The sequence below is a fragment of the Zonotrichia leucophrys genome, chromosome 1A (assembly GCF_028769735.1).
Source record: "Zonotrichia leucophrys gambelii isolate GWCS_2022_RI chromosome 1A, RI_Zleu_2.0, whole genome shotgun sequence".
NCBI lineage: Eukaryota > Metazoa > Chordata > Aves > Passeriformes > Passerellidae > Zonotrichia > Zonotrichia leucophrys.
The window spans coordinates 68,134,518-68,162,366 of record NC_088170.1 but is presented as its reverse complement, the minus strand read 5'-3'; the positions used below and the strand labels follow the sequence as shown (position 1 = coordinate 68,162,366).

The 27,849-nt window shown below is 42.7% G+C and overlaps 1 protein-coding gene across 1 annotated transcript; it reads left to right on the top strand.

Annotated features, from left to right (window-relative positions):
- On the top strand, nucleotides 1-27,556 carry ITIH2 (inter-alpha-trypsin inhibitor heavy chain 2). The gene is made up of 21 exons (XM_064733091.1): nucleotides 1-209; nucleotides 1,777-1,851; nucleotides 7,306-7,341; nucleotides 8,069-8,241; nucleotides 9,713-9,817; nucleotides 10,135-10,297; nucleotides 10,793-10,900; nucleotides 11,624-11,752; nucleotides 12,416-12,532; nucleotides 13,756-13,924; nucleotides 15,621-15,746; nucleotides 16,786-16,967; nucleotides 18,244-18,429; nucleotides 19,387-19,526; nucleotides 19,743-19,915; nucleotides 20,958-21,092; nucleotides 22,777-22,890; nucleotides 24,552-24,750; nucleotides 25,177-25,349; nucleotides 26,219-26,330; nucleotides 27,198-27,556. Exons 1-21 carry the CDS (start codon nucleotides 126-128, stop codon nucleotides 27,343-27,345), a joined length of 2,847 nt encoding a protein of 948 aa, XP_064589161.1. The 5' UTR covers nucleotides 1-125; the 3' UTR covers nucleotides 27,346-27,556.
- Nucleotides 27,557-27,849: the final 293 nt, after the last annotated feature.

The window sequence follows — 27,849 nt, the reverse complement described above, 5'->3', positions numbered from 1 at the left end:
TTTCAGAACTTTGCTCAAAATGCTGCACAAACCTGGGCTGTTTCCTTGAACTTGTCTCAGAGAAGGGAAGAACTTGCGCCTGTACCTGAGTGAGCTGCTCTCAGGAGGAAACAAGAGGGAAGAAGATGAAGAATCTGAGCAGCTTCTTGGTTTTGTTCCTCATTTCTGGAGTCAGGAGCTTTGAGCTGGTGATTGGGGACATCCCAGATGTGAGTATTTGGGGGCAGGGCCCAGCTCTCCCTTCCCTGCTGAACTCTGGATGGAAGCAGCAGTGGGAGCAGAACTGGGTCACTGCTTCACAATTCTCTTCTACTTTTAGCTGTACTTCTACTTTCAGCTGTAAATATTTCTGATAATTGGTCTTCATTTGTCACTTGTAATGTTTTATTTAATATTATTAAATCTTCTTATTATTGCTATTTAATATTATTAAAGGGAGAGTGTGAGCATAAGTCCAAATTTCAGTCCAAGCAGTTTCATATTCTTACTTCAGTGCTGCCTTTTCTGGTGTGGTTTTAACCTTTAAGCATTTAAGTGGGCTTCTGTACTCAGGTCTTCAGCATATTTTACACCCTGTTTCCCTGGAATAAACAGAAACAGGGCACCTAGATATCTTTGTGAATGGAACCTCTGTGAACTACAGCAAAGCTTTGTATGGAATTGGCTTTTTGTTAACAGGAATTCAAATACAGAGTGAATATCCTATTGACTTTACATTCCTCAGCAGAGGGATGAGAGAATTTATAAAAGAGACCATAATTTATTGGGATAATACAATGATGGAAAGAAATGTAGTTATAGCTTTGACTCTGAGTCTAAATTTAAACCCCCAGGCTCAGGTGAACTCAGATTTGGTGTCTACACCCATTTCCACGTTGCAGTTTTGAAATATTTCTGTGAAGTCAGCAGGGATGATATGAGGCTTTCTTTTCCTTTGCAGGATCAATAAAAATCTTCAGTAAGCTGGGATATCCTATTTTTTCTTTATTTTTACAGCCATTTTCTTGACTCAATGAGATTTTAAAACTGGGTTTGTAATTCCCAGGAAAAATATTCCAGACCTGTGTTTCTTTCTAATTGTAGATGCCTTATCAATCTGACGTCAATATCCATAAACAATTTAAATTAATTTTGTGCAAACCTTTCTGGCTATGCTACCGCATAAGCTGGAAAGGAACTCATGAAGTTAAACTTCTTCTATAAATTAAGCTCATAACAAAATTTAATTAAGACTGTTGCTGTGGTGTGACCCACACTTGTAAATGAATCAGTGCAGCTTTGCACTTGGAAAGGACCTGATGTTCTTCTGCTGTCACTGGGGGAAATTTAATTCTCAGGTATATTGGTGTAAAACCAGAGACAATTTCTACTGGTTTGAGCAGAAATTCTCTGAACTTCTGAGTGAGTGAGATTCCCATCTCACTATTTGAGTGATATCAGTGTCTGAAATGCTGTAATTTCCATGGCTAGACCCATCCTGATGATAATAATCTGCCTATTGCTCTTTGTGGTCACTTTTTGTTAAATATTACTCCTTGTTTCAGAAGGAAAGGCTGTAAAATAATGGTAAAGGTCGTGATTTTACAGGAGTTCATAGAGCTGGTTGGCCACTGAGGGAAACTGAGTGTGTGAGGATTTTGGTTTGTGCTCCTCATTAGCATCCAGGGGAGGTAAATTCCCTTTGGAACTCTCCTGCAAAGTGCTAATCAATAAAAAATCAAGTGATAAATCAAACAGTAAGGCAGCAGCAACTCTTTCTTCTTCTCCCTCCTCTAGGAAGTGGAAAACCTGATTGATCTGGAAATGGATGGGTTTGCCTCGAACCCCAAGGCCAGAAATGGCAGGTACCAGGTAAAGTACCAGAAATGCTTCAAAGAGGAGGGAAGCCAGAATGCCTGGGAGCTCTCTCCAGGTGTCTTTTCCCATCTCCAGGGTTGTGAGAGTGCAATCATGTGGGACCAGATGGTTTTATAGGCATGTATCTGGCATTGAGACAAGAACTGCTGCTCTCCCTTAAGCACTGCAAAGCTTCGTTCTGTCTCTGTGCTCCTGAGCTGATAAACAATGAGGTACTTGCCTGACTTAATGTCTGGGGAAAATCCCACTGAAACAGGTGAGGTTTTTCCATGAGAAAATGGAAAAGGACTTCAGGCACTGGCAAGTGCAGGCTGTGAACATTCAGTCCATGCATTCATATTTAACTCTGGTCAGAGAGTGACACAGTGATGAGCTGGTGGCATCTGAGACCTGGGAAGAAAATTTGTTTGCAGCACACTGATGGGTTGCAGATTATTTTAGTCTGTTGGCTTGGGAGACAGAAACATTTAGAGCAGTATTGCAAGAGTTTTTCTGTGTTTTTCTTGGTAGCAATTAATGATAATACTAATGAAATCAGTTGTTTGAATGTATTAAATTTTTCATTACACTGCATGAAAGAAATTATGATCAGAGTGGACCTTGTAGTCCACCAAGCTATGGTGCTGCTTTTCTTGAGCTTGTTCAATGAGTGAAAAAGAAAGATCCTCTTGAGTAATGTTGGATTTCCCAGTCTTTGAAATCACACAGAGACAAACCTGATTTTCCTTTATCCTAAGGCTTTGGATGGAACTTATTGATACCTAAATCCTGAGCAACAGTGGAAAAAAATGGCAGATTTTAGCATGAGTATGAATCAAGCCTTGTCACACTTGGCAGTCCAGTATTTCAATACTTGAATCATGATCCAAACAGAAATCCTTCCTAGCTGCACTTCTTCAGGGCATCATTTCTTTCCAATATATCTCTATCAGTGCCATATGTATTATGTTGCCTCTGTTCCCAAAATTTCTGGGTAGACAGAGACACAGACATATGCATGCAGTAATTTACAATTGTACCACTGGTTTCATTATACCAATTATTGCTTTTATTCCCATACGTTATTTCCTATCCTTTACCTATCAAATAAATCTTTGCAAACCAGTGAAACTAAGATCTCAGATACTCTTGTATTAGTTGAGTCACAATAAAATATAATAAATTAGATTAAACTGAACTGTGCAAGTCATCTTGAGACAGGAGCAGGCACACAGTTATTTCTGTTCATCACTACAGGAAGGCTGTCTCCCAAATTAATTTTTCAGCACCATGCTTTCCTGCAAAGAGCACACCAGCCCATTGGCAATAAGGGAACAGAGCTCCCTGCAGACCCTATTGATTGGCTCTAAACACAGAGGATGGTTTCCTGGAAACAGATAAGGTATTCTGCTATTTTGCCCCTGAGTAATTCCCGAAATGGTGTGCCTCAGGTGGGTGCATGGTCCTCGTGACCACAGCAGCAGAATTTTCCATGGGCTGGAATGCAGCTGACCTTGTGAATGTCTATATGGTGCACAGCTCTTATCTCTGTTTGGGAGACAGATAAAGTGTCCAGACCTGTGAGGCACCCTGTGAGCTGGGATGTTCTGCAGCACATTGCCCAGACCTGGGTCCTGATCTCTGCCTGTCCAGGGGAGGGTGAGATCTCACCTTTTTCCTTTTCTGCCTGCCTGGCTTCGCCTCCAAGAGAAGCAGCACATGAAGGATTTATGGAAAGAGATAGGATGGAATGATAGAATCATGGCATGGTTTGGGTTGGAAGGGAGTTTAAAGCTCATCCCATTCCAACCTCCCTGCCACGGGCAGGAACACCTTCCACACCTTCCACACCTTCCACTATCCCAGGGTGCTCCAAGCGCCACTGTCGTAGACATCTTTTTGTGAAAATATTTTCTTAGGTTTTTCTTTTTCTCTTCTGAGAAGCTGAGGCTTCAGAAACAAAATGTAAACAATGGTTATCTGCTGCTGTAGAATGCATCAGGTAGATTTTTGATTGGCTTATCTTACATGTTTATAATTAATGGCCAATCAAGGCCGAGCTATCTCAGACAGAGTCTGAGAGAGCTGCCTTTTGTTATCATTCTTTTCTATTCTATTCTTAGCTAGCTTTCTGAGAGGAAACCTTTCTTTCTATTCTTTTTACTATAGTTATAATGTAATATAAATATCACAAAATAATAAATCGAGCTTTCTGAAATATAAAGTGAAATCCTCGTCTCTTCCCTCATCCAAAGACCCCTGTGAGCACTGTCACACCCCACCCAACATGGAACACTTCCAGGGATGGGGCAGCCACAGATTCTCTGGACATCCTCTGCCAGGACCTCACCACCCTCACATGGAAGAATTTCTCCCTAAATTGGAGTCTCTCCCAGCTGCCAGGGTGTAAATGGAACCAAACAGACAAGGATCCATCCTCAGCACTGTGAAGGCAATCTGTCTTAGGTCTGGAATTTCTCTTCTTGCACCTCACAGTGAGGATCCCCTGAAAGAAGTGTGAAGAGGCTGCAATTGATTTGGAGAGTGTTAAAAACTGTTTAGGAAATTACAGGAAAATAAATGAATTATGAGGGAACAGCACCTCAAAGAACTGGAAGGGCATTCCAGGTAGATAATAGAATCAGAGAAACATGGAGTGGTTTGGGTTGGAAGGGAGCTGAAAGATCATCTAATTCCATTCTCCTCCCATGGGCAGGGACACCTTCCAGTGTCCCAGGTTGCTCCAAGCCCTGTCCAACTGGCCTTGAACACTTGCAGATCACTTCTTCTGTCTGGTTTCTCCTGTGGGACATCTGCTTTTCAACATTTTTCATGCCCCAGTAGAAAAGCAATTTCTGTCAAGTGCAGAACATCTGTGATTGTGCTCTCCTTATTTTACTATGTAGTGCAATGTCCATGCACAGTGATTTGAACAAAGATCACTGTGAAGGGGCCTGCACAGATTTCAGGAGAAGATGCATCTCAGTATCTGAAGACAGAGCCCAGCATCTGTCCTTCAACAGTTCCTGAGGCACTTATTGTCTTCATTCTGATTAGCAATTTGGCATGTATGAGATGTGGCTCAAGATCCTGTTTTTGTGCAGTGATCAGCAGGTCTGGATGTGGTTTAAAAGCCAGGATCAGCCATGAGTCCTCATGCTGGAAATAGCCTCAGGTCTCACAGAAGTCCCTGTTCTCAATAATCACATCAGCAGATCCTCAGACCTGAAGCAGGATCTTCAAGGCCAGATTGGATGGGGCTTGGAGTAACCTGATTTTGTGGAAACTGTCCCTGCCCATGGGAAGGGAGGTGGAACTAAAGGATCTTTAGGGTTCCTTCCAACCCAAACCATTCTGTGATTCTGTGTTTCTATGATTCTGGGGTTCAGGTACCTGAAGATAAAGGTACAGCTCTGTCCTCCTGGCCTGTTGGGGAGGCTGCTCTCTGCAACCTCCGAGTTCCCAGGGGTATGGCTGGCCCAGGCCATGTCTGATCTCTAACAACATCCCTGGCAGTCACTACATGTGCACTGATAAGCTCCCTCTCCTTCAGATACCCCTTCTTCACCACCAAAAACTATCAGGAGGGAAAGCTGGGCATCCTGAAAGCTTTAACCACCATTCCTAAACTGGGTCAGGAGCCCTAAGCTGAGAACCAGAAAAGTACCCCCAATAAAACAAAACCCCTGTGTTCTAAGGTTCTTGGTATTCATCTTTCCAAAATTAAATTTGTTTCAGTTAATGTTGGTTTAATCTTAATTTGTATTCAAGCCGATGATGTTCCCTGTGCCAAGGGTATGTGTGGGGTCAAAAATCACTCTTCATGGCCTGGTGCTTTATCAGGTGTGGAAATCCAATTCACTGTACAGTGAATTTTGTGGGGTGTGACAGGATCAGTCTGCAGAGGGTCTCTAGAGAGCCATAAACTTCCATATCCTGAAATCCCACTCTGAATGGCTCGGGTAGTGCCTTTAAAGCCAGAACATGAAAACCTGCATTTGTTATCAGGCAGGGAGAAATCCTCTCCATCTGCCTTTAAAGGGTCCTTAAAATAATGTCTTTAAGTATAACTTGCTATGACATCATCATCTCTTATACAGCACAACATTTCCCTAGAACAGTATATTAATTAGCATTAAATGAACTTAATTGCAGAGCAATCTTGCAGCGCACAATGGGATTAAATTATGTTTTCATGAGCATCTTCTGTGGTTTTGGGTCCTCTTGACCCTGGAGAGCTCAGCTGGCCTAGGTATGATGATAACCCAAAAGCAGATCTCTGCATTAAAAAGTTGCATCTAGGTAAGCCAAGTTCCCTTTCAGGGGATTAATAGAAACATTCCTTATGTGGGGGAGATTTTTTTGGGAATTAAAGAGAATTATTTGAATGACCACAAGATGTCAGCATAGACATAGAAATTTCCAAATGGAGCAAATCATAGGGCAGGGGGAAAACCACGACCATTAATGAGCAATTTCTTCTAAGTAATCCATGCATAACGAATTTCCATAGGCACAAGCATGTAAATGTAATATTGATTACACAATGGGTTTTTAATTTATACATATTGCATATAATACATAAATATTTTCTAATGTAACTGGCTACAAAGTGAGCTAAATAAGTCTGAGGTTTGAGGTTTTTTTCACTTTTCATAGAAAAACAAAGAGAACTTTTCTGTTAAAAACAAGGGTGTCTGAGGATGACTTTCTGCCAGCGTGATTTGCTTTCAGGAAGAATGTTTTTCTAAAAGAAATTGTTTTCTTTAAAAATAAAATAAAAGGCAGAGGAAGAAAGCTGTCCTGTTTATGATAGGTTCTGAGGCACAGCTGGGAAATCACATGCTCCAACATCCCACGTAGAAATACATGAAATAAGACAAAAGGAATATTTACACTTTGGGAGTTCAAACTAATTCTCATTCATGTCCAGGGAAGGGCAATGGAACTGGGAAAGGGTTTGGAGCACAAGCCTGAGGAGGAGCAGCTGAGGGAGCTGGGCAGGGGCTGAGCCTGGAGCCAAGGGGGCTCAGGGGGGACCTGGTGGCTCTGCACAGCTCGTGACAGGAGGGCACAGCCAGGGGATGTCGGGCTCTGCTCCAGGGAACAGGGACAGGATGAGAGGGAACGGCCTCAAGTTGTGCCAGGAAAGGTTTAGGTTGGATATTAGGGAGCAGTTCCTCAATGAAAGGGTTGTCAAGAATTGAAACAGGTTTCCCATGGAAGTGTTGGAGTCACTATTGATGGATGCATTCAAAAAATCATGTAAATGTTTAGTGACCCTGGCAGTGTTGGGTTAATGGTTGGACTTGATCTTCAATGTCTTTTCCAAACCTTATGGTTCTGTAATTCCTTGTTTTATGATTCATAATCTTAGAAAACAATTTTTAGACACTGATCCCTGCCTTGAAACAGACAGTCAGTGCTTTAGCTTTGCTGAAATGTCCCCTCCATGTTTCTCTTTTCCAGAGGAGCACATCTGACTGGGGCTATGATGGAGATCTGGTGAGTATTTTTCTTCCTCTGTGGTAAATATTACTGAACAAAGTGTTTTCCTGGTTAACCATTTTTTTTGGAAATCAATCCCTCTGTTTGTTCAGTTCCTTGTTTTTACTGCTGGTTGGGTATTAACCTATTTTCTTTAAACAGGGTGCTGTTTGCACAATACGATTGATGCATCTGCTCTTGGAGGGAGAAGGGTATGGCAAATATGAAGACATAAGCATCAAAACAGATTAGAAAACTACAATGTCTTAATAAAACACTTAAATACTGTTATCCCCCTGCTGTGGTTTAACAATTTACAATACTAGGTCAATAGCCAGTGCTTCAAGCCTCCTCTATTTAGGACTTCTGTGGAAAATGTGAGCTCTCTCCTCATCATCGTATGATGTTCAGGATTACTGTGTAGCTTTCCATGCTGGATTGCACTCTTAGAGTCATTCCAATGACTGGTTGCACGGTGAAAAGCAAGGAAACCCTTCCAGCTTAAAAAATACCCTCTTTCAGCTGAAATGTTATATTGGACTATACTCACGTGACTATCCTGCCACAATTTCCAGGTGAAACATGGAGATGTCCTGAACTTGGGCTCATATCCCTTCTAGCTGCCATATTGTAAGGAGCAGCAGTTAAAAAGTAGCACTGAGACTACAAAAATGGTTGATATTTTCCTCTAGGGCATTTTTTCCAGTCGTGCCCTAAATTTACGGAGCAATTTTGTCAAATGCAGGTGGAGGATGACGACAAGGTAGGTCTGTACAGCTACAAGGTGCAATCCACCATCACGTCCAGGCTGGCCAACACCATGATCCAAGCCAAGATGGTGAACAATGCCAGGAGGCCCCAGCCCATCATGTTTGATGTGCAAGTGCCCAAAGGAGCCTTCATTGACAACTTTACCATGTAAGTAGGGGTCAGGTGGTGTCAGAGTACAAGCCTCTCTGGGTTCCTCAGAGAGAGAGATGAATACAAGAATTAAATGAAAACCTTTTAAAAATAAAGAGATATTAAACTACATAAAGTAAAAGTTTAAATTTTAAGTAAATAGAACTATAAGTTATAAATTTAAATAAGAAGAAATACATTTTAAGTACCTTTAAAAAGTGTGTTAACTAGTAAAGGCCCTAAGGCTAAGTTTAAAGCTCAATAACTTAACTCCAAACATACCAAAAACATCACTGAACTTTACTTACATCTCTAAAATCGATAGAACTATATGCATAAATAAATAGAACTATTCACATAAATAAGTAAGCTTGTATCCATGAATTTTAAGAAAACAAATAATATAATTACATAAATAAATAATATTATATACAGAGTTTTTAAAATAAAAAGTAATACTACTTTCACACATTAAAATTAATTTAGATTAGTTTAGAAAAAATGTTTTAGAATCGTACTTTTAGCTGATTAGTTGTTTTATGTATAAAAATCCCCCTGTATTAGAAAAAAGAGCAACAAGAAGAAAAAGAGAAGAAAGAAAAAGGAAAAACAGTAGTTCCTACTTCTACTAAAAACATTAGCCTCCATATCAGAGAACAACTATTATTACTACTACCACTATTCCTACATGGAACCTTAGAACTCTGTATCAGAAAGTTTTTAGTACAGACTTTAATACTTTAACACAAACTTTATTATCTTAAATTCTTCATATTTGAAACTAATTGTCATAGTCAGTGTCATATTCATACAATAAACAACTTTATAACAATTAATAACTACTCATGTCTTTTTGAAGACCCAAGACCCAACTAAAACTAAAGGTTTATCTTCTGGAAGCATTCCATGGGCTGGGAAGTATTTGTGAACAAAAAAAACTCTCCTTATTTTCCAAGTTCAGTGCATTTTTTGCAGGCTTTCTCAGGAGGTTCGTGCAGCAGTCTGCCTGTCTGTCCATTGGTCAATATCAACAAAAATGGACAAAAGTCTCAAACAGACTAAGCCTTGCCAGATCAAAGGAGAGAGACCCAAATCAGAGCCCTCACTGAGCAGAAACTGGCCTGGTTCAGTTTCCATTCAGAGAGGCAGCAGCCAGGTTGCTGGTCAGGAGATGTCCTGATCCATGTCCCAAACAATCCATGGCATCAGGAACTGCCTTCCCTGCCCAGAGCATGGGGAAAGTGTGGAGGAGCTGGAGGAGAGCAGATCCTCCTCCTCAGAGCACAATGGTGCTGGCTACTTGAAATAAAAATCAGGTAGGGAAAAAGATAGAGCTCTAGTGAAAATCTGAATTCATTACTTTGGGGTTAAGTAAGAACCTTGTTATTTCATTTCCCACCAGCTTAGATTTCACTGATGTAAACTGAAGAAACAGTCCTCGATTGTAAAGTTGTTTCTTTTGCAAGCTGACTGTGTTTCTCTCTCCTAGGGATATCAATGGTATCACATTTACCAGCCATATTCGGGAAAAATCTGAAGCCAGAAAAATGTATGCTCAAGCAAAAGCCAAAGGCAAAGCTGCTGGAATAGTCAGGTATAAAGAGTCTGGTTGATGGGTTTTGTACTGAATTTACTCGCAGGAGAGCTGAGATGACCCATCCCAGGAGGGGATAGATGAGGGGCAATCCTGCAAAGGAAAATGCTTACTTACAGCAGCTCTGTTATTTAATTGTCATGGATTTTACTGTGTTTCAGCTTTCAGCTTGCTAAAACACCCTGTGCTAGCAGACAACTGCAGTTCCCTGACAGAGGCCACAGTTAGAATCAAAACCCTCAGTCTAAACCAAAGCTCAACAAAGCTTTTCCTTCTCCTTGTATTTCCTCAAACTAACCCCACAGCTGATTTTTCAGGAGCAATGCCTTGGACATGGAAAACTTCCAAACCGAAGTGAATGTGCCCCCAGGAATGAGGATCCAGTTCCAGCTTCACTACCACGAAATGATCCGAAGGAAGCTGAGCTCCTACGAGCACGTCATCTCTGTGAAGCCAGGACGCCTGGCCAAGCACTTGGAGGTAAAGCAGAGCTGGGGTGTGTGGGAAGAGCCCCACAGATGAATCCTTGCTGAGAAAGCACCCACAGTTTTCAGGGAGATGCTCCTGCTCATGGCAGGGAGCTTGGAATTGGATGGACTTTACAATCCCTTCCATCCTGAACCATTCTGTGATTCTAAGGCAAATCATGGCTCTGGAGAGATCATCAGCTCTCATAGGACACTACCTCATGAAGTTGGGGTTTTTGTGAAAAGCACTGTTCCAAATAAATAGCAAGTACTGTTTGTTTTCCTTCAGTCCAGTTTACACAAGAGTATAAAAATGTCAAAGCTTGTTTGGTCCTGACGTGAGCCAGTCACGATTCAGGAGATTCTCAGCTGTGTTTACAACTGGGGACAGGACACATTTGTTCCTCACTAGACCAGGTTGCTCCAAAACCTGTCCAACCTGGCCTTGAGCCCTTCCAGGGATGGGGAAGCACTGTCCACAATAAATGTCCTCCCTTCCTGCCCTTAGGTGGATGTCCGGATCATTGAGCCGCAGGGACTGCGCTACGTGCACGTTCCTAATTCACTTGGAGATCACTTCAATGGAATCACCACCATCTCCAAGGGAGAGAAAAAGGTAACCAGTCACAGACAGGGAAAAAAGACACAAAATCTTCAGTTTTCACGCTTACTCTACACAGTCCTGGTAATTTTTTGAACCTGCTGGAAGCATGCAAAAATGTGGCAAAATGTGTCTTTAATTCCATAGCAATATGCCAGACAGTATTGTTTCCTGATATTCAAATTCACCTCCATTTCTAGTTTAGCAAATTATTTCAGAGGTACTATGTGTCTATATTAAGTCTTCTCAGGCAATTTAAAGTTATGCAGTTAAAACAGAAAAAAATACCATAAAGTCTTCATAATCAATCACATGACTAACAAAAATGTTTCCTACTACTCAATTCACAGACAAATGGCAATCCTCTTTGTCTGGGGGAAAAAAGTAAATTAGAAACCTATTAAAAATGTTGATAAAATTATGGATAGTTTCAACTAGGAGAATGTTAATAAAACCCAATGTGTTGCTTAATAGAAGTGGTTTGCTCAGCTCTAGTTGAAATTTTGGTGCTGTAGATGGGTCGTGTGATTTGTGTCACAGTTGCTACTACTGAATCAACATATCCAGGCAAACTTCAGTGCCGTTTTTCTCCTGAAGTGACAAAGTTCATTTTCCACAAATAATGAAAGCATGAAATCACTGAAAATCAGACAATTTATGAAGATGTGGAGCCTCTTTGTGCCAAGCACCCCCTCTCCCACAACATCTCGCTGACTGATGGTCTCTCCTCATCCCAAGGCTCACGTTTCCTTCAAGCCAACAATGGATCAGCAGAGAAAATGCCCCAAGTGCTCGTCCACGGCCGTGGATGGAAATTTTGTGGTGCAGTACGATGTGAACAGAGAGACCACGGGGGGAGAGCTGGAAGTAAGTGTGACTGCTCAGCTGGGACCAGAGAGCTATGAATAAAGGAATTGCTGTCCTTCAGCACACTGTGCTAAACTTCATCCTTCAGGGAAATAAGCATGAGGACAAGCTCTGTATCCAATTGAAAGAACAGAGGGATTTTAAGTGGGCAGAATGGATTTATTTAATTTATGACTAAGACATGGGCTTACATAAAGCAGGAGAAGATTCCTGTCATGTCCAAAAGCCAATGTCTTTATACCTGGCAGCACTCTGGTGATTTAATGTAGAATCAGAGGATGGAGTCATTGGATGTTGTACCAATACATCACAAGGAGACTACCAGAACATCACTATTTTTATGTTAACATGAAGCTGAGTTATGAGGTTGAATTATTACAGGCAGAACAGTCTTTTTCAAAGCATTTTTCATTCCTCCCTGTGCCAGGGCATAGAAGTTGTTTGAGAACTAGGCTCTGCCTTTATTGAGTAAAAATTGTGTAAGGCTACAGAGACGTGCAGAGATGAAAGTTAGAACTGGCCAATAAAGAAGAGAAAGAGACAAAAGGGAAAAATAATTAGCTCATTAAGAAAATAAGAATTTTCTGCTCGGTTGCTGTCTTGAGTTTTCTGAAATCTTCACTGTAGCTCATTTCAATGGGATTTTTTTATTTTATTTTACAGATTTTTAATGGCTATTTTATTCACTTCTTTGCTCCAGAAAATCTTGATCCACTGCCCAAAAACATTTTATTTGTTATAGATGTTAGTGGCTCCATGTGGGGACTAAAAATGAAACAGGTAAGTGTTTGACCTCTGTTGCAAAATGAATGTCCTGCCAACTTTCCCCATGTGCTTTACCATGCACTTCTGAACCACACTGGCATGTAAAATTAGCAGTTTAATTTGGAGACTATTTGGAACCAAGGACTTCATGATTTTACCCCATTACTTATAATGCTTCTTCCATGGTTTAAAGTAGAGGTGGTGCCAGATTTTAACTCTAAATTTAAATTTTAAAGGACAGATCACAAGATATTTTGCAAAGGCTCTGACCCCCTTTTTCTCTAATGCTCCATACTGAATCCTGGGAAAGTCTCAATGGGGATTCTTCATCCCTGCTTTCCAAACATGGATGAATTGTTGACAGCCCTCTGAAGACCACTAAGGATTGTTTAGACAACATAACCCATAAAGGGGAAAAAAATGTTAAAATAAGATATTTTAGTCTGCAAGAGAAAATGCTTCAAGAAAGATAATCAGCCTCCAAATATGCAAACAATTTTTCTGTAAGGGAAACTCATCAACTCACTTCCATGTCCAGACAGGGTAGAATCAGATGGAATCAGATGGATTTGCAGCAGGAGAAGTTTATCTCAGCTATTAGGGAAAACCCTGTAGGTCTGAGTGAGGAGTGTGGGAGATTGTATATCACGTGTCACTGAAGGGTTTTAAGAACTGACTGGACAAACATTAGCTGGGGATCATCCAGGTGTATTTGAATTTCCTTCAGAGCACAACAGTAAGGCTTGGCAGATTGCTTCCTTGGGGAAATCAGTGCTGCAAGACTGGGATACAGGTTAATTGTCACTTGTTTAAATCACTCATCTTCAAAGAGATGTTAGCCAGCCTGAAACAACTGCATTGCAGACAGAGCTAAGTCTCCTGAGCCGAGCCCAGCAGCTGCTCTCTCCTGAACCACAAATGTTTCTCCCTTTCACTTCACTCTGTGTTAGCAGGAGTTAAGAAAGAACCATGAATTTATCCTTCCTAATTGCAAGTTGAGCCATGAATTTATCCTTCCTAATTGCAATTATTCTGTGTTTCTTTGGTGAAAATTTTGACATTATGCAAGAAGTGCAAAAAAAATTTTTAAAAGAGAGATTTGGGTCGCAGATTCTAACTTGGATTTCAGTGCTCATGTGCTCATTGCTCATAGGCTTATATTTTCCTGTGGTCACAAGTTAAGAAGAGGCTTTCATAAGCAGGAAGCATAAACCTGTCTTCTCTTAAACTTCTCCCAGACCATCGAGGCCATGAAGGCAATCCTGAGTGAGCTCCGTGCTGCTGACCAGTTCTCCCTGATCGACTTCAACCACAACGTCCGCTGCTGGAGGGACAATCTGGTCTCAGCCACCCCAGCACAGGTGGAAGATGCCAAGAAGTACATCCAGACAATCCATCCCAACGGGGGTATGAGGTTTTGGTTGCAGGGTGCTCACAGAAGTTGCATGTCACAGGAATGGGTGGCTCAGACAGCCTTCAGGCTGTCAGAGTATTCCTAAAAAACAGAGTCTGATTCCCAAAACAGAAAAAACATGCTTAAAAGAAGAGCAAGAATGGCAGTTTATTGAATTAGAAGATGGGATTGCATTTCCTTCTATAGCAGATAGAACACAGACCACAGAACAGCTGCCTTTAATCTATTTTACCTCCCACCTCAGAGATCCCAAACACCACTGAAAGATGAAGTCTATCTCACAGGCCTGGATGAACAGGCAGATGAAATATTTCCTAAGCAGGGAACCACAATCATTTTTCCTGGGCTGGCAGCCAGCTGAACACGAGCCAGCAGTGTGCCCAGTGGCCAGGAAAGCCAATGGTGTCCTGGCTGGAATCAGCACTTGTGTGGCCAGCAGGACCAGCCAGTGACCCTCCCTGTGCTGGGCATGGTGAGCCCACACCTCCTGTCCCATGTTCAGTTTTGGGCCCCTCTGAGCAGGAAGGACATTGAGGGGCTGGGGCATGTCCAGAGAAGGGCAACAGAGCTGGGGAAGGGGCTGGACCACAAATCCTACAAGAAACAGCTGCAGGAATTTAAGGACATGGTTCTGTGGTGGACTGGGGTTAATGGTTGGGCTTGATCTTAGAGGCCATTTCCAGCCTTAAAGATTCAATGAGATACTAAATGCCATGTGGCCAAACTGTTTATCCTTTCTGTGCCTTCATTCCCTGTCTGATAAACAAGGACAGATGCCTTTTTCATCTGCACAGGTCTTTGGAATGAGTTTATGATGATTTTAATCTGCCACTCTCTGAAGTGCAGTTCTGGATTTGTTATTCAGTTATTTGTGCATCAGTGTGGAGAGACTCTCCCAAACATCAGAGCTTTCTGGTGCTGTGGCACATTCATCTCCAGAAGTTTTCACTACAATGAACATGAAGTTATGGACTTGTCCAAAATCATCAGTGTGTTGGAAATAGGAAACCAAGCTCTATATATGAGTGACTGTTACCCCAAAAGAATTGACAGATAAGCTTAGAGATCAGCTCCCATCCAGCAAAGCCAGTTTAAATGCAGCATTTTATTATCTTGTCTCTGGAGCTGCTGATTTTTTCTTTCTTAAAAAAACAAACAAACAAACAAACAAAAAACCAAACAAAAACCCAAACAAACACAAAAAAACCCAAAAAAACTAACCCCCTCCCAAAAAAAACACCAAACAGACAAACAAACAAAAAAAAAAACAAAAACCCAACCTATTTTCTGACTGCTCAGCCTTCAGGTTTCTGTTCCTCTCATCCTGATTTCTTACTCTGCTCCTTCTGTGTCACAAATCAAACCTTTGATAAGCTCAGCAAACATACTCCTCTTCTTGTCCAAGGAATGGGCTGATGGCCAGAACAGGAAGTAAACCCAATAATTCTTCCCACACCAAGGAGTTCCCAACACCACGAAGGGTCACACTGGAATTAGTGAGGGAGAGTGGAGGATCCTCATGAAGGTGACAGCCTGGGATGAAAAAGGGAACCAGAGTGCAGAAAGATGTACCTAAACATCAGAAAGGAGGGGTTTTGCTGCTTTGATCTCAGCTCTTGTCCCTCTTAACTCCACTAGAATCTTAAAACTGATCTGGATTCAATGTTTTCTTCATTGTGTCTTTGACAGGCACAAATATCAATGAAGCTCTTCTCCGAGCCACTTTCATCCTGAACGAAGCCAAAAGTTTAGGCATGCTGGACCCAAACTCAGTTTCCATGATTGTACTGGTATCTGATGGAGACCCAACAGTAGGTAAGGGTCCTGCTTTGGGTGAGAAGAAAGGATGGTGGGGTAAGCCTGAGGAAAGCAACAAGTAGACAATTTGGCAGTAAGTTAAAAAAATTCCATTCATCTTTCTTCCAATGCCTTCTGCTGCCCTTTTGCCAATTTCTAGAACTGCCATGGGGCTTTGCACAGAATCTTTTGAAACATGAGCAGCTTGTTGTGCAGGTTATGATTTTTTTGCAATTTACAGAAGTGCACAAGTCCTGTAGGACAGGTAATCAAAACAACCTCAGAGAAATTGGGGTTTTGAGCAACCTGCACTAGTGGAAAGTGTCCCTGCCTATAGCAAGGGGGTTGGAACTGGATGATCTCTGAAGTTCCTTTCGACACAAACCATTCTATGATCCTGTGATTGTACAAAAATTTCCACTTCCTATGAGCTTAGCCCACACAGATCTGTGGAGTCACAAGCATAACATCAAAAGCAGGAAAAGAGAGAAGAAAGCAAATTAATTTGGATTGGATTTGGTACAGGTCAAAACAATTGCTGACTTGAAGATGTCATATCCAAAAATCTGCCATTAAAGTAAGCCTGAATGTTCTCTGTCATCCCAATGATGACAGAGAACATCTTAAGTATGAGAAACAAAATAAAGTCTTCATGGGGATGTCTCAATTTGCACAGAGCTTGAACCACTAATTTTGGGACAACTCCAGATGTTCTAAAATTTCAAATCCCTCTAGGATTGAAAGAGACTAAGAGCCCTGGATGTACAATGAAAACACATCAGATATCAAAAAAACTGTCCAAAAGGATTGTCTTCAGTGCAAACACTTTGTTAATCTCTATCCAGGAGAATTTTAAACATTGCTAATTTATTATTTTATGTAATTATATTACATTACATTATATTATATTGCATATTATAGGCAATGGAGATCTGGCATTGAGCTTGCTGTCTGGATTTCCCTGATATCCAGAGACACAGGGAGAGCAGGAACGTGCTCACCTTGATGGAGACTTTCCTGTTGCTCAGGTGAATGTCACCCTTTCTGTGTCTCCAAGGTGAGCTGAAGCTGACAACCATCCAGAAGAATGTGAAGCAGAGCATCAAGGATGAGTTCTCTCTCTTCTGCCTCGGGATTGGGTTTGATGTGGATTACGATTTCCTGCAGAGGATCGCAACCGACAACCGCGGCATGGCCCACAGGATTTTTGGAAACCAGGAGACTTCTCTCCAAATGAAGGTGAGTTTCTGCCTCATTGCCTCTGAAACTCTCCTGTTCTGTTCACAGCTGTAGCTCCACGAACAAGAAGTTCTCAATACTCATCATTTTTTCTGGAGAGTCCTGCAAGATATCAATCCTATAACAGTTTAAATGGTCCTAGTTACAGTTTTAGTAATGTCTATAACACATACTTTACTTCCTTGTGTAAGATTTATATTCTATACAACAGCCTTGACTATAGAGAAATACTTTCTGAATTAAAATTAAGGCTTGGATGTTACTTTAGGCCATTTCATCACTAACGAAAACCCTACATATAAATGCTCAATGATAATCCAGACTTAGCCAGTGCAAGAAAAAGTCAACTCTACCTCTGGCTCCAAATCAGTGAGCAGGAATTGCTGCTGATCAAACTCTGACACCCTTATACTGTTACTGTTCCCTGATTTCACCATCTATACAAAAATTAGGTGGAAGAGTAGCTGTGTGTTTTATGCAATAGCCCAAAGCTGACCATCTTGAGGAGGGATTCAGGCCCACACACATCTGTGCTCAAGACTTTTAGGTCTGAGAACAACATAACCCATGGACTTCTGACCATCCTTTGACTTTCACCAGACTTGGACCAGATATTCTTGCTGTACCCCCTTAAAAGTGTGCCAGGTATGAAGAAATCTGCATTCAACAAGATGAGGAAATTTGTGGTATTTGCTGGGTCCCCAGGATGAAGGAGGAAATTATGAATCTGATTCCATGTTCTTAGAAGACTAATTTATTATTTTATGCAATTACATTACATTACATTATATTGCATATTATATTACATATTATATCATATTATATTACATATTATATTACGTTACATTATGTTACATTATATTATATTTTATATATTATGCTATACTAAAACTATACTGAAGAATAGAGAAAGGATACAGACAGAAGACAGAAGGCCACAAAGAATGAGTCAAAACTCATGACTCTCTCTTCCAGAGTCCTGACATAGCCTGATCATGACTGGTCATTAAGTAAAAACAATTTCCAACCACATTCCAAAGCATCAAAACACAGGAGAAGCAAATGAGATAATATTGTTTTCCTTTTTCTCTGAGGCTTCTCAGCTTCCCAGTAGGAGAATCCTGGGCAAAGAGGATTTTTCAGAAAATATGATGGTGACAGAAATTCCCTCTTGCTCCTTAGGGCTCCAGGTTTTGTATCCCACTGTCCTTTCAGTAAGAGTGGCCTGTGGAGGAGAATCACTTCAAACTCACTTCTCTGCCTCCTTTCCCCTCAGAACTTCTACAACCAGGTCTCCACCCCACTCCTGAGGAAGATTCAGTTCAACTACCCCCAGGAGTCAGTGTCAGATGTCACCCAGAGCAGCTTCCACAACTACTTTGGTGGCTCAGAGATCGTGGTGGCCGGGAAGGTGGACACAGAGAACCTGCAGCACCTGGAGAGCATCGTCACCGCGACTGCAGTGAGTGAAGGTGTCCCTGGGACACCTGCCCAGGGCGTTTGGGCTGCTCCATTCCCTCCTGTGGGCAGTGTCTCTGCTGAAGGTTAATGCCCAGTGGAGGGTTTTGTCCTCTTGGGGTCTGGATGGGGAGGTTTTTCCAATAGTGTTTCACAATAGCTTCGAGCACAGCCACTTCCTGCAGCCTGCCAGAGGAACTTGTTGCTGATAAATGTACCAAAAAGATTAAATCCAGACAAAAGTATGGATTTTCCTTCATGCGTTGTGGAGATGCAGGAGGGATCCCCTAAGGTAACTCGTTTCATGACTGAACTTCCCACCCTCAGGGAGTTCAAGTGGTGGATCTACAGCATATCAAGTCCTAGCACTGCCCTTTTATGTGTGTATATTATGTGTGATGAGCCTTTCCCTATGTTTTCAGGTCTGCTTTTCCAGGTGGAGTGGGGTGGGATGGGAATATTACATTGAGACCCTTCTTTCTGAGGAGGAGCAGTATTATCTGCACTCTTACAGGGCTTAGGAGTTATCATTTGTCAGCTGTCGGAAAAAACCCAACCATCTTCAATATTTTTTCCTGCCAAAGCACAGTGCAGTCCAAGGCTCTGTGTGAGAAAGTAGAGTGTGGTTGGTGTTCTTCAGTGGAACTGGATGTGAAAAAGCCTGAGGAGAGGATTACAGAGCTCTGTCAAGAGCCTCTTTTGGCATGAGGTTGCACCTCTTGGGCTACTGCTAACAGCTCCTTGAACTACTTTAACCACTGCCACAGAAGTGTCTTTAGCAGAAGGACCTCCTGATACACCTTCCCTCTCCATTGCAGTCAGGCCAACAGTGCTGGGACTTTCTGATCTGGAACTGACCACGGGCAGGGCCAGAATGGGTCCTTAAACCCAACCAAGAGGGGAATTCCAGGCACCCTGTTCTTCTGGCTCCCATCCTTTATCTTTTTCTCTCTCTGCACAGGCAAATGCAGAGCTCGTCTTGGAAACCCTGAGAGATGTTGAAGAGCTGGATGGATTCATGAAGAAGGACAGATATGCAGATCCTGACTTCACCAGGAAGCTGTGGGCCTATCTGACTGTGAACCAGATGATGGCAGAGAGGTGAGGAGCAATGTGCTCAGACAGGCCTGGCTGTGGGGCTGAAGGAATGAAATGATGGGGATTCACCTTATGGGGCCTGAGTGAGAGCCATGGAACAGCTCAGGATTAACCCCCTCAGCCTTTCCTCTTGGCTCTGTGACCCCTCCATGACAGAATTGCCCTGGCAGCTGCCCTGTAGAGCTGCTAACCAGGAGTTCTGCTCCTGTTTCCTCCCAGAAACGCAGCCCCCACCGCAGCTTTGAAGAGGAACATCACCAAATCCATCCTGCAGATGTCTCTGGACCATCACATCGTCACCCCCTTCACGGCCATGCTGATAGAGAATGCTGAGAAGGATGAGATAATGCTGGCAGACCAGCCCAAAGACCCCAGGAAGGGCTGCTGCCCAGGTCAGTGTCTCACTCCGACCATTACTGTGTCTCTCATGTTGATCTGAATTAGGGAAACAAGGATAAAGATGCTGACAGAGATGTGACCTGTTCAATCTTCAGCCCTGCTATTCTCCCCCAGCTCTGTAGAGGGATAGAATGTAAGAAAATAAAGATAGTGCAGAAAGTAATGTCACTCCTGAGGAGTTGCAGCTGTAGAATCACCAAAGATTAGGAACAGGCCTGCCCTTAACAGGCCACAACGATGTCCAATAAGGATAAGTGCTATAAAAGACTGGGTTAGCTGGGTGAGGAGTGACTTGGAGTTTGTTGGCTGTGCTGTGAGGAGATGCCCATCAGTAATCACTGAGAAGGTATGGGAGCTTTGCAATAAGATGATAACTCCTCTTTCCCCTTACTCCTCTTCAGAACAGGGTCAGCAGATGTGAATGTCAGCCCAGCACATCAAACAAACCAAGTTTCATGGATTGTTTAAGATCATGTTGCTTTATGAACTGAATGGGAGAGAGACAGGACAAGTTACTTTGTCCTGTCTTCATCATGGAAGGAGGAACATGGTCACAGATATTAAATTATTGCTCTTTTCTGAAACCTTTATTCACATGGGTCATCCCAGAGCATGCAGGAAGAGCCCTGTCTTTTTTCAGGCACCTCAAATTCAGGACCCTAGTCAGATTTTACCATGTGCCAAGTTTTTAAAGGTCAGCTTTTTTTATTGGCAAAACACTTCAGGCCTTACCTTGGAGGCTTTGCTAAAGTGGGAGCTGCTCTCATGAGTGAGAGATAAAAAGCCAGGCTCCATTTTTTCACTGCTAACTTATGGTGAGCTATCTACCCTCATAAGTCATATTTCATTGGTGAAGACACTGGAGCAAATCCAACCTTATGACAAATTTTTACACAAATCCATTGTAAATGGTGTTGCACCTGCTTTTTATTGGTATAACAACATCAAGCTTTGATCTACTGCAGATGTTCTAAAACTTACACTGTTAAATATGTCAGCAGTAACAGAACACTAATTGTGACTGTGTTCTAACAGGAACCCTGGGATTAACTCCAAATGCACCCAATAACAACAAAGGGATCCCACCATGGGCCAATGCCACAGCTGTGCCACTCAGCTTCATGCCTGAGCAAAGGGGCTCACCTACGTCCTCTCTGACAATCAACAGAGGTAAAACCACAGCATTTCTCTACCAAGAGCACCAGACACATCAACACTCATCCCCTAATCACTCACCACCATCCCTGAAGTGTTTCAGGCTGAGCTGGATGGGATTTGAGCAGCCTGGTCTAATGGAAGGTGTCCCTGTCCCTGGCAGGGGGCTTGGAACAAGATGCTCTTTAAGGTTCCTTCCAACCCAAGCTTTTTCTTCATAAATCATGGAGTAATTTTGGTTTAGAATAGATGAACCTGTAAAAATATGCTGTAAACTACAAGGATGAAACTATTTTGGATGCTAATAGGATCTAAAGTATCTAAGTGACCTCAAAAGCTCCTCGTGTGTGCTTCCCAGAGGCTGGGGCTGTTTGCTGAGCTCAATTTTAGCTTCTCTGCAGTAGCAAAGTTGCCTCCATTGTAAATGACAGATGAAAGCCATTGTGGAGTTACTGCAGTTGTAAATGGCAGATAAATGTTCCGTGGCAGATAAAAATCTCTGAGTGCACTGGTGACTGATGGCTCCTGTTAACTCTTGGGCCTTTGCCACAGTTTAGTGGCAGTTTATTTGAGCAAGCCAGCTGTGAGAACCACTGCCCATAAACACGGCGTTGCTACAATAACTCTCTGTGAGATGTGTGTATTTATGTAGTGATTTCACAAAGAGCTCTCAAACTCCTTCTCAGCACAGGGAAATGCTAGACACCACCAACTCAGCAGGAGCTGGGGTATATGAATTTCTGAGGGGCCCAATCCTATCAGGTTGTGTGAAAAATGCATATTTTATGGTTGGCTTCTCGCAAATATTCAAATGAATGTTATATGTGTTGTGTTAGAAAGTAATGCTGTATTAATTCTCCTAAGTAGTCTGTTAAATATAGTTTTAGGTTATAAAAAAGTTTAAATAGAAACTATGCTATGTAGGATACTTTTTTTAAAGAAAGGACTCACAGTGAGATAGCAGCCACAGGACACCTGAATCTTTAAGAGAAAAAGAATTTATTGCCCCATTATCAGGAGAAATGAACTTCTTACTGCCTCAAAGCCACTGTTGGGATTCAGAGGAAGAAGCTGTCACTGACCAGACAGAATCCTGTGTTTGAATGGAATTTATGCATCATGTGTGAAGTGTGTGAATATGCAACAGGTTATTGCTCTTAAAGGTTAATCCTCTGTTAATGTGTGTTCTTTTTTGTGCTTATTTTGCCAGAAAAGGTACCCGGACATCCATAACTCTCTGTCTCTATTGTCTCATATTATCCTAATCCAAATTGTCCAAATTATTATTACTCTAATTGTATTACTATTTTTATAACCATTTTATTACTACTAAACTTTTAAAATTTTAAAAACAAGTGATTTTTTACAGGTTGTTAAATATACTGTGAGAACCAGTCCTGGATTGTATTCCTCAGTGGGATTAGTAGGCAGGATGTGTTTTAACCTGGCATGACTGCATTTGGCAGCTCTCAAACCAGGAATGTCATTTCCTTCCCTTAAACCAGGGAATTGTATGAGGGGGAAATGTCTGAGAGCCTTTTGTGAGGAGCATCTGAGAACTTAGGGTGGAAAGAGACCTCATTTTACTATGAGGAATCCCAAAAAAGTGCTTCAAAATCCTTTTGAAAAGCTTTTGTGTCTCTCCCCTCCAGAGCAGGTGCTGACCTGCTTCTCACACTTGTTTGTTTGTGTGTTTCAGTGGACAATGACCCACATTTCACCATACACCTGCCTAAGAGCCAGAGAAACATCTGCTTCAACATCAACTCAGAGCCTGGCAAGATCCTAAACTTGGTTTCTGACCCTGGCACTGGTAAGGGAGTAAAACGTGGCTTATTTTACAGCACGATTTTTTTCTTTTGGGTCTGAAAGGTGTTTGGAAGCACCAGGGGAATTGCCTACAGGGGGGACTGTGTGCTGGCAGGAGTGTGATCAGCAAGCTGAGGAAAATGGTTGTTTCCCTCCACATCTGGAGTATTGTGTCCAGTTTGGGCCTTGCCAGTACAGGAGAGACGTTGACAAACTGGGCTGAATTCAGTGGTGGCCATCAAGATGAATTTGGGGCTGGAGCAAAGGACAGAGAGGGAGAGGCTGAGACAGCTGGGTTTGGTCAAACTTAGGAAAAGAAGTGGTGGATCCATGGTGGGTCTTGTTGGTATTATCAACCAAATGATCAGGAGGTGAAGCCTTGCACGTCTCCAAGGTACACAGCTAAGCGACAAGAGGCTGCAGAAACAAGGTGAAACTCAGAGTAGAAGTGAGCTACTGGGGAAAACCCTTTCACTGTGAGGGTGGCCAAACACAGGGAAAGGAGCCAAGATCATGGAATAACAGGACAGCTGGAGTTGGCAAAGACCATAAAGTTTATCAAGTCCAAGTTTTAACCCAGCACTGCCAACCCCACCAAGAAAACGTGTCTCCAAGCGTCACATCCACAGGATTTTTGAGCATTTTCAGGGATGGTGACTCCACGATTTCCCTGGGCAGCCTGTTCCAATGACCACCCTTTCAGTGAAGAAACTTTCCCTAATATCCAATCTAAACCTCCCATGGCACAACCTGAAGCCACTTCCTCTTGTCCTATGCGTCCCTTACACTACACCTGAAGGGCTTTTGCTCCCATCCCAGCAAGATCTAACAGTAATTCCCACCAGATTATTGTGCTAAGAGATGTCTCAGGTAGCTGGTTGATAATTGCTGCCCTGAGATTTGCAGGATGTCTCTGTTTTGGCCCGCGCAGCTGAAGAACGAGTCTGGACTCTTCAGTTTTTGGTCTTGAAGTTGTTTAATAATTCTTATCTACTAGATTTTCTTTCTGCTCAGCAGGGCAGCCACAGGCACTCTGACCGCCCCCAAGGTGATGTTGTCCTTTTATACTACAAACTACATATAACATATTTACACTTAATTCCCAATACTTATCACTTATATTAGACAGTGAGATTCTACTCTAAACCAATCCCAAAGTGCCAACATCAATGCAGAAAATGGAGAACAAGAAGAAGAAAGAAAGAAAGGCTAGACACACCCAAGTTCCTCCATCTTGTCCCCGTAATCCCCATACCAAAAATCCTAAAATCTACATTTTCACCCTGTGATAATTTTGTTATTACACCATTCAAACCTGTGTGACTTTCATGTCCTGATACAAAGCTGGTAACTTGTTCCAAGGGTCCAAATCAAATCCCCAGGTGCTCTGGGCTGTGTGCCAGGGTCTCCGAGCCCCACGGTGGGGTCCTCAGCAACTCTGGACACCTAGAGGGATGGACTGAATTCAGGCAGGGGTGAACAGTAGCATCAGGAGGCAATTTAATAAATTATTCTCTTCTCTTGACTGGAAAAATGAGAAAAACAGGGCATCAGAAGGGTTCCTGTTTCTGTTGATCTCATGGTGCTCCCTGTTGAGATCAGAACTCCAAATCTCCAGGCAGTGCTCCAAGACTGATGCAACGTTTCCTTCTCTGCTCTTCACAGGAGTTGTGGTCAATGGGCAGCTCGTCGGGGCCAAGAAAGCAGAGAATAAGAAACTCAACACATACTTTGGCAAGATTGGGTTTTATTTCCAAAAGAAAGGCCTGAAAGTGGAGATAAGCACGGAAAAGATCACGCTGAAGGATGGCTCATATGCCATCACACTGAGCTGGGCTGACACGGGGCACGTCATCCGCAAACAGTGAGTTGAGCATTTTTCACCTGCTCCCACCTAATTCTGTTTGAGATATGCTCAGGGTTCCTGCCATGCCTTGACTCACATCATCCAGGAGAGTTTTCCCTGCAGGTTAACAGCTCTCAGCCATGCTGGACACCCTAGAGCACTGTTTAGGCAACAGCACCACATCCAAAATCTGTATTCACTGTAGAAAGAGCTTAAATTTGCAGGGGAAATTAGGTTCCCTCAACATGGGGGTGAAGTGTCTGTTTATTAGGCACTGTCCTGGCAGAATTTTGGGTAGCACTCCCAAGGCTCAGGGCTTTTAATGGATCCTCTGACACATCTGCCATCCCTGTGGGATTGTTCTGGATAGGTGAATCTCAAGGGGCTGGCAGCTGATGTGTGGGCAGCTAAACTGACCCTGCACTTTTGGTCTCTCTCTGCCAGGCTCCTCATATCTGTGAAGAGAGAAAGCAACGTTACCATCACTGTGGGGAAGGAGATGTCCTTCATGGTTTTGCTGCACCGTGTGTGGAAGAAACACCCAGTGAATGTTGATTTCCTGGGGATCTACATTCCCCCAGAAAACCAGTTCTCTCCTGCAGCCCATGGGCTGATAGGTAAGGGCTGGGGGTCATGGGACACTAGGAAGGGGTTTTGCTAGATCTTGGAAGGAATTTTACAGAATCACAGGCATAAAATATCCTGAGTTGAAAGGGACCTTAAAGGAGTCCAGCTCTTGCACAGAACATTCCCAAGAATCCCACCATGTGCTTGACAGCATTTTCCAAATGCTCCTTAACTTAATTTAGTGCTGTGACTTCCTGGGGAGCCTCTTCCACTGTCCAACCACCCCATGAGTGAAGAACCTTTTCCCAATATCCAGCCTAAACATCTCCCGGCACACCTTCATGCTGTCAATTTGTTGCTGTCTGTGTCCTGATGGAAAAGCTGTGGAAATCATTCAAAAAGAAAATAGGGAAATTCCTATAATGTCCTGGAAGCCCCAAGGACATAGGGGAACATCAGGGACCAGGAAATTATTCCTTATTCCAGCTGGGGAGGGTGTTTTCAAAACAAACCTGACTAGACTTGGTGACACTGAGGCAGGACCTTCCCTGCCTGGCTAAACTGCTGCATGTTGAAAATAAAAAGACCAAAACAAACTCCTCAAAACTTTCTGAGGAGATTTCTGTGCAAACATATGTAATCAGCTCTTCCCTAAATTGACAGCCCTTTCTGGGAGAGGTATAAAACAAAACAAAGCCTCAGTTTACAAGACAAATCTACCTTCTGAGTCCTGGACCCATGCAGAACTTTTGAGGAGCAGAGGTTGTTTTCCTGATTATCTAGTGACAGTACCCCATGGTCCATGCAGGATTGGTTTGCCTGCTGGAGCTGGTTTGATGTTCCAAAAGTGCCTGGCAGCAGCTGATATGAAGCTTCAAAGGTCAGGGCACACAAACAGCTTTAAACTCTCCCTGTCCAGGTCAGTTTGTGTCTGAACCAGAAGTGTCAATCCACCACCAAACACCTGGGCAAGCTCCAGAGAAACCACAAGCCATCATGGAAGTGAAGGGCAACAAACTCACTGTTACCAGGTAGGATTCATGTGCTTTATTGCTCTCCTTATGAATCAGTTCTGTCCTTGGAGCTGCCCAGCTTGGAACCCTCCAGAATAGGCCCATGAGCTCACAGAACTGTAAAATTAATTGCATTTTGTGGTTATTTCCACTTCCTGCTGGTGGAAGACACCTCTCCCCACAGTAGCAATATTGAGCAGTCACAGAATTTCTGCTGGTCAGAGTGACCCCAAGATATGTTAGAAAGTCTCTTTTACCCAGCCCAGCAGTCAAAGAAAGAGTCAGGATTCTTCTATTCTCATTCTCAAGGTTTTTATTATTTCTTATCTATAACATTCTTTCTCTGGCCTGCTGAGGTCTGCTCAGCAGGACAGACAGAGGCACTCTGACCACCTTGAGGACGGTGTTGTCTTTTTATGCAAAAAAACTATGTGTACATTATTTACAATAATTTCCCAATACCTATCACCTATGTTAGACAGTGAGCTTCTACCCTAAACCAATCCAAAAGTGCCACCATCACCCAGAAGATGGAGGCCAAGAAGAAGAAGGAGAAAGACTGGACATGCCCAGATTCCTCCATCTTGCCTCCTGGATCCCCATTCTAAAAACCCCAAAATTCTACATTTTCACCTGGTGATAAATTCACTATCATTCTACTTAAACTTTCATGGCTTGTAAATCCTCATATAATGTTGGTAATTTTTTCCATGGGTCAAGATCAAAGGCACAGGGGTCTTGGACTCTGTGCCAAGGTCTCTGAGCCCCCTGGCAAGGTCTCGAGCCATCCAGGACAGCCAGAGAGATGTCCTGGGTTCTGACAGAGCAGGGTATCTCTGTCTCTTTGCCATGTTTGACCCTCCTTTGGGTGTCCTCTCCCTGCAGGGGTGTGCAGAAGGACTACAGGACAGACCGTGTGCTGGGGACTGACGTGCTGTGCTGGTTTGTGCACAACAGTGGCAAAGGCTTCATAGATGGCCACTACAGGGATTACCTGGTCCCCCACCTCTACAGCTTCATGAAGAAACCCTGAATGCTCCAGTTTAGTACAAAAAGTTCCCATCCGCTCCTTCATGCCCAAACAACTCCTCCGAGCAGCAGCTGTCACACCAGGGTGACTGGAGGCAACCCCACTACTGTTTGTTTTGTTTTATTGGGGTTTCAAAGACATGTAAACTTCTTTTCCTGCTGAGAAATTAAATCTGTAATAAAGTGACGTGCTGGGTTGGAGGAGGTGACTTTCACTTGCTGTGTCTGATTTAATAGGCTGTAAACTCCATTAAAAATGTCTACTGTTTTCTAATCTCCATTTCATAGTAGAGGTGTAACAGTGTTGTAGCTCCTGCAGTGTGGGTAACACACACAACCAGACTTAATATGTATTAATATAATATTTAATATGTATTTAATACTTACACCTTTATGTTTCCAGACTACTGGAGAGAATCCCTGCCCTTGGCAAGGGATTGGAACTTGATGGTCTCTAGCCCTTCTAACCCAAACCATTTTATAAATCTATGGTTCTGTGGATATTTCC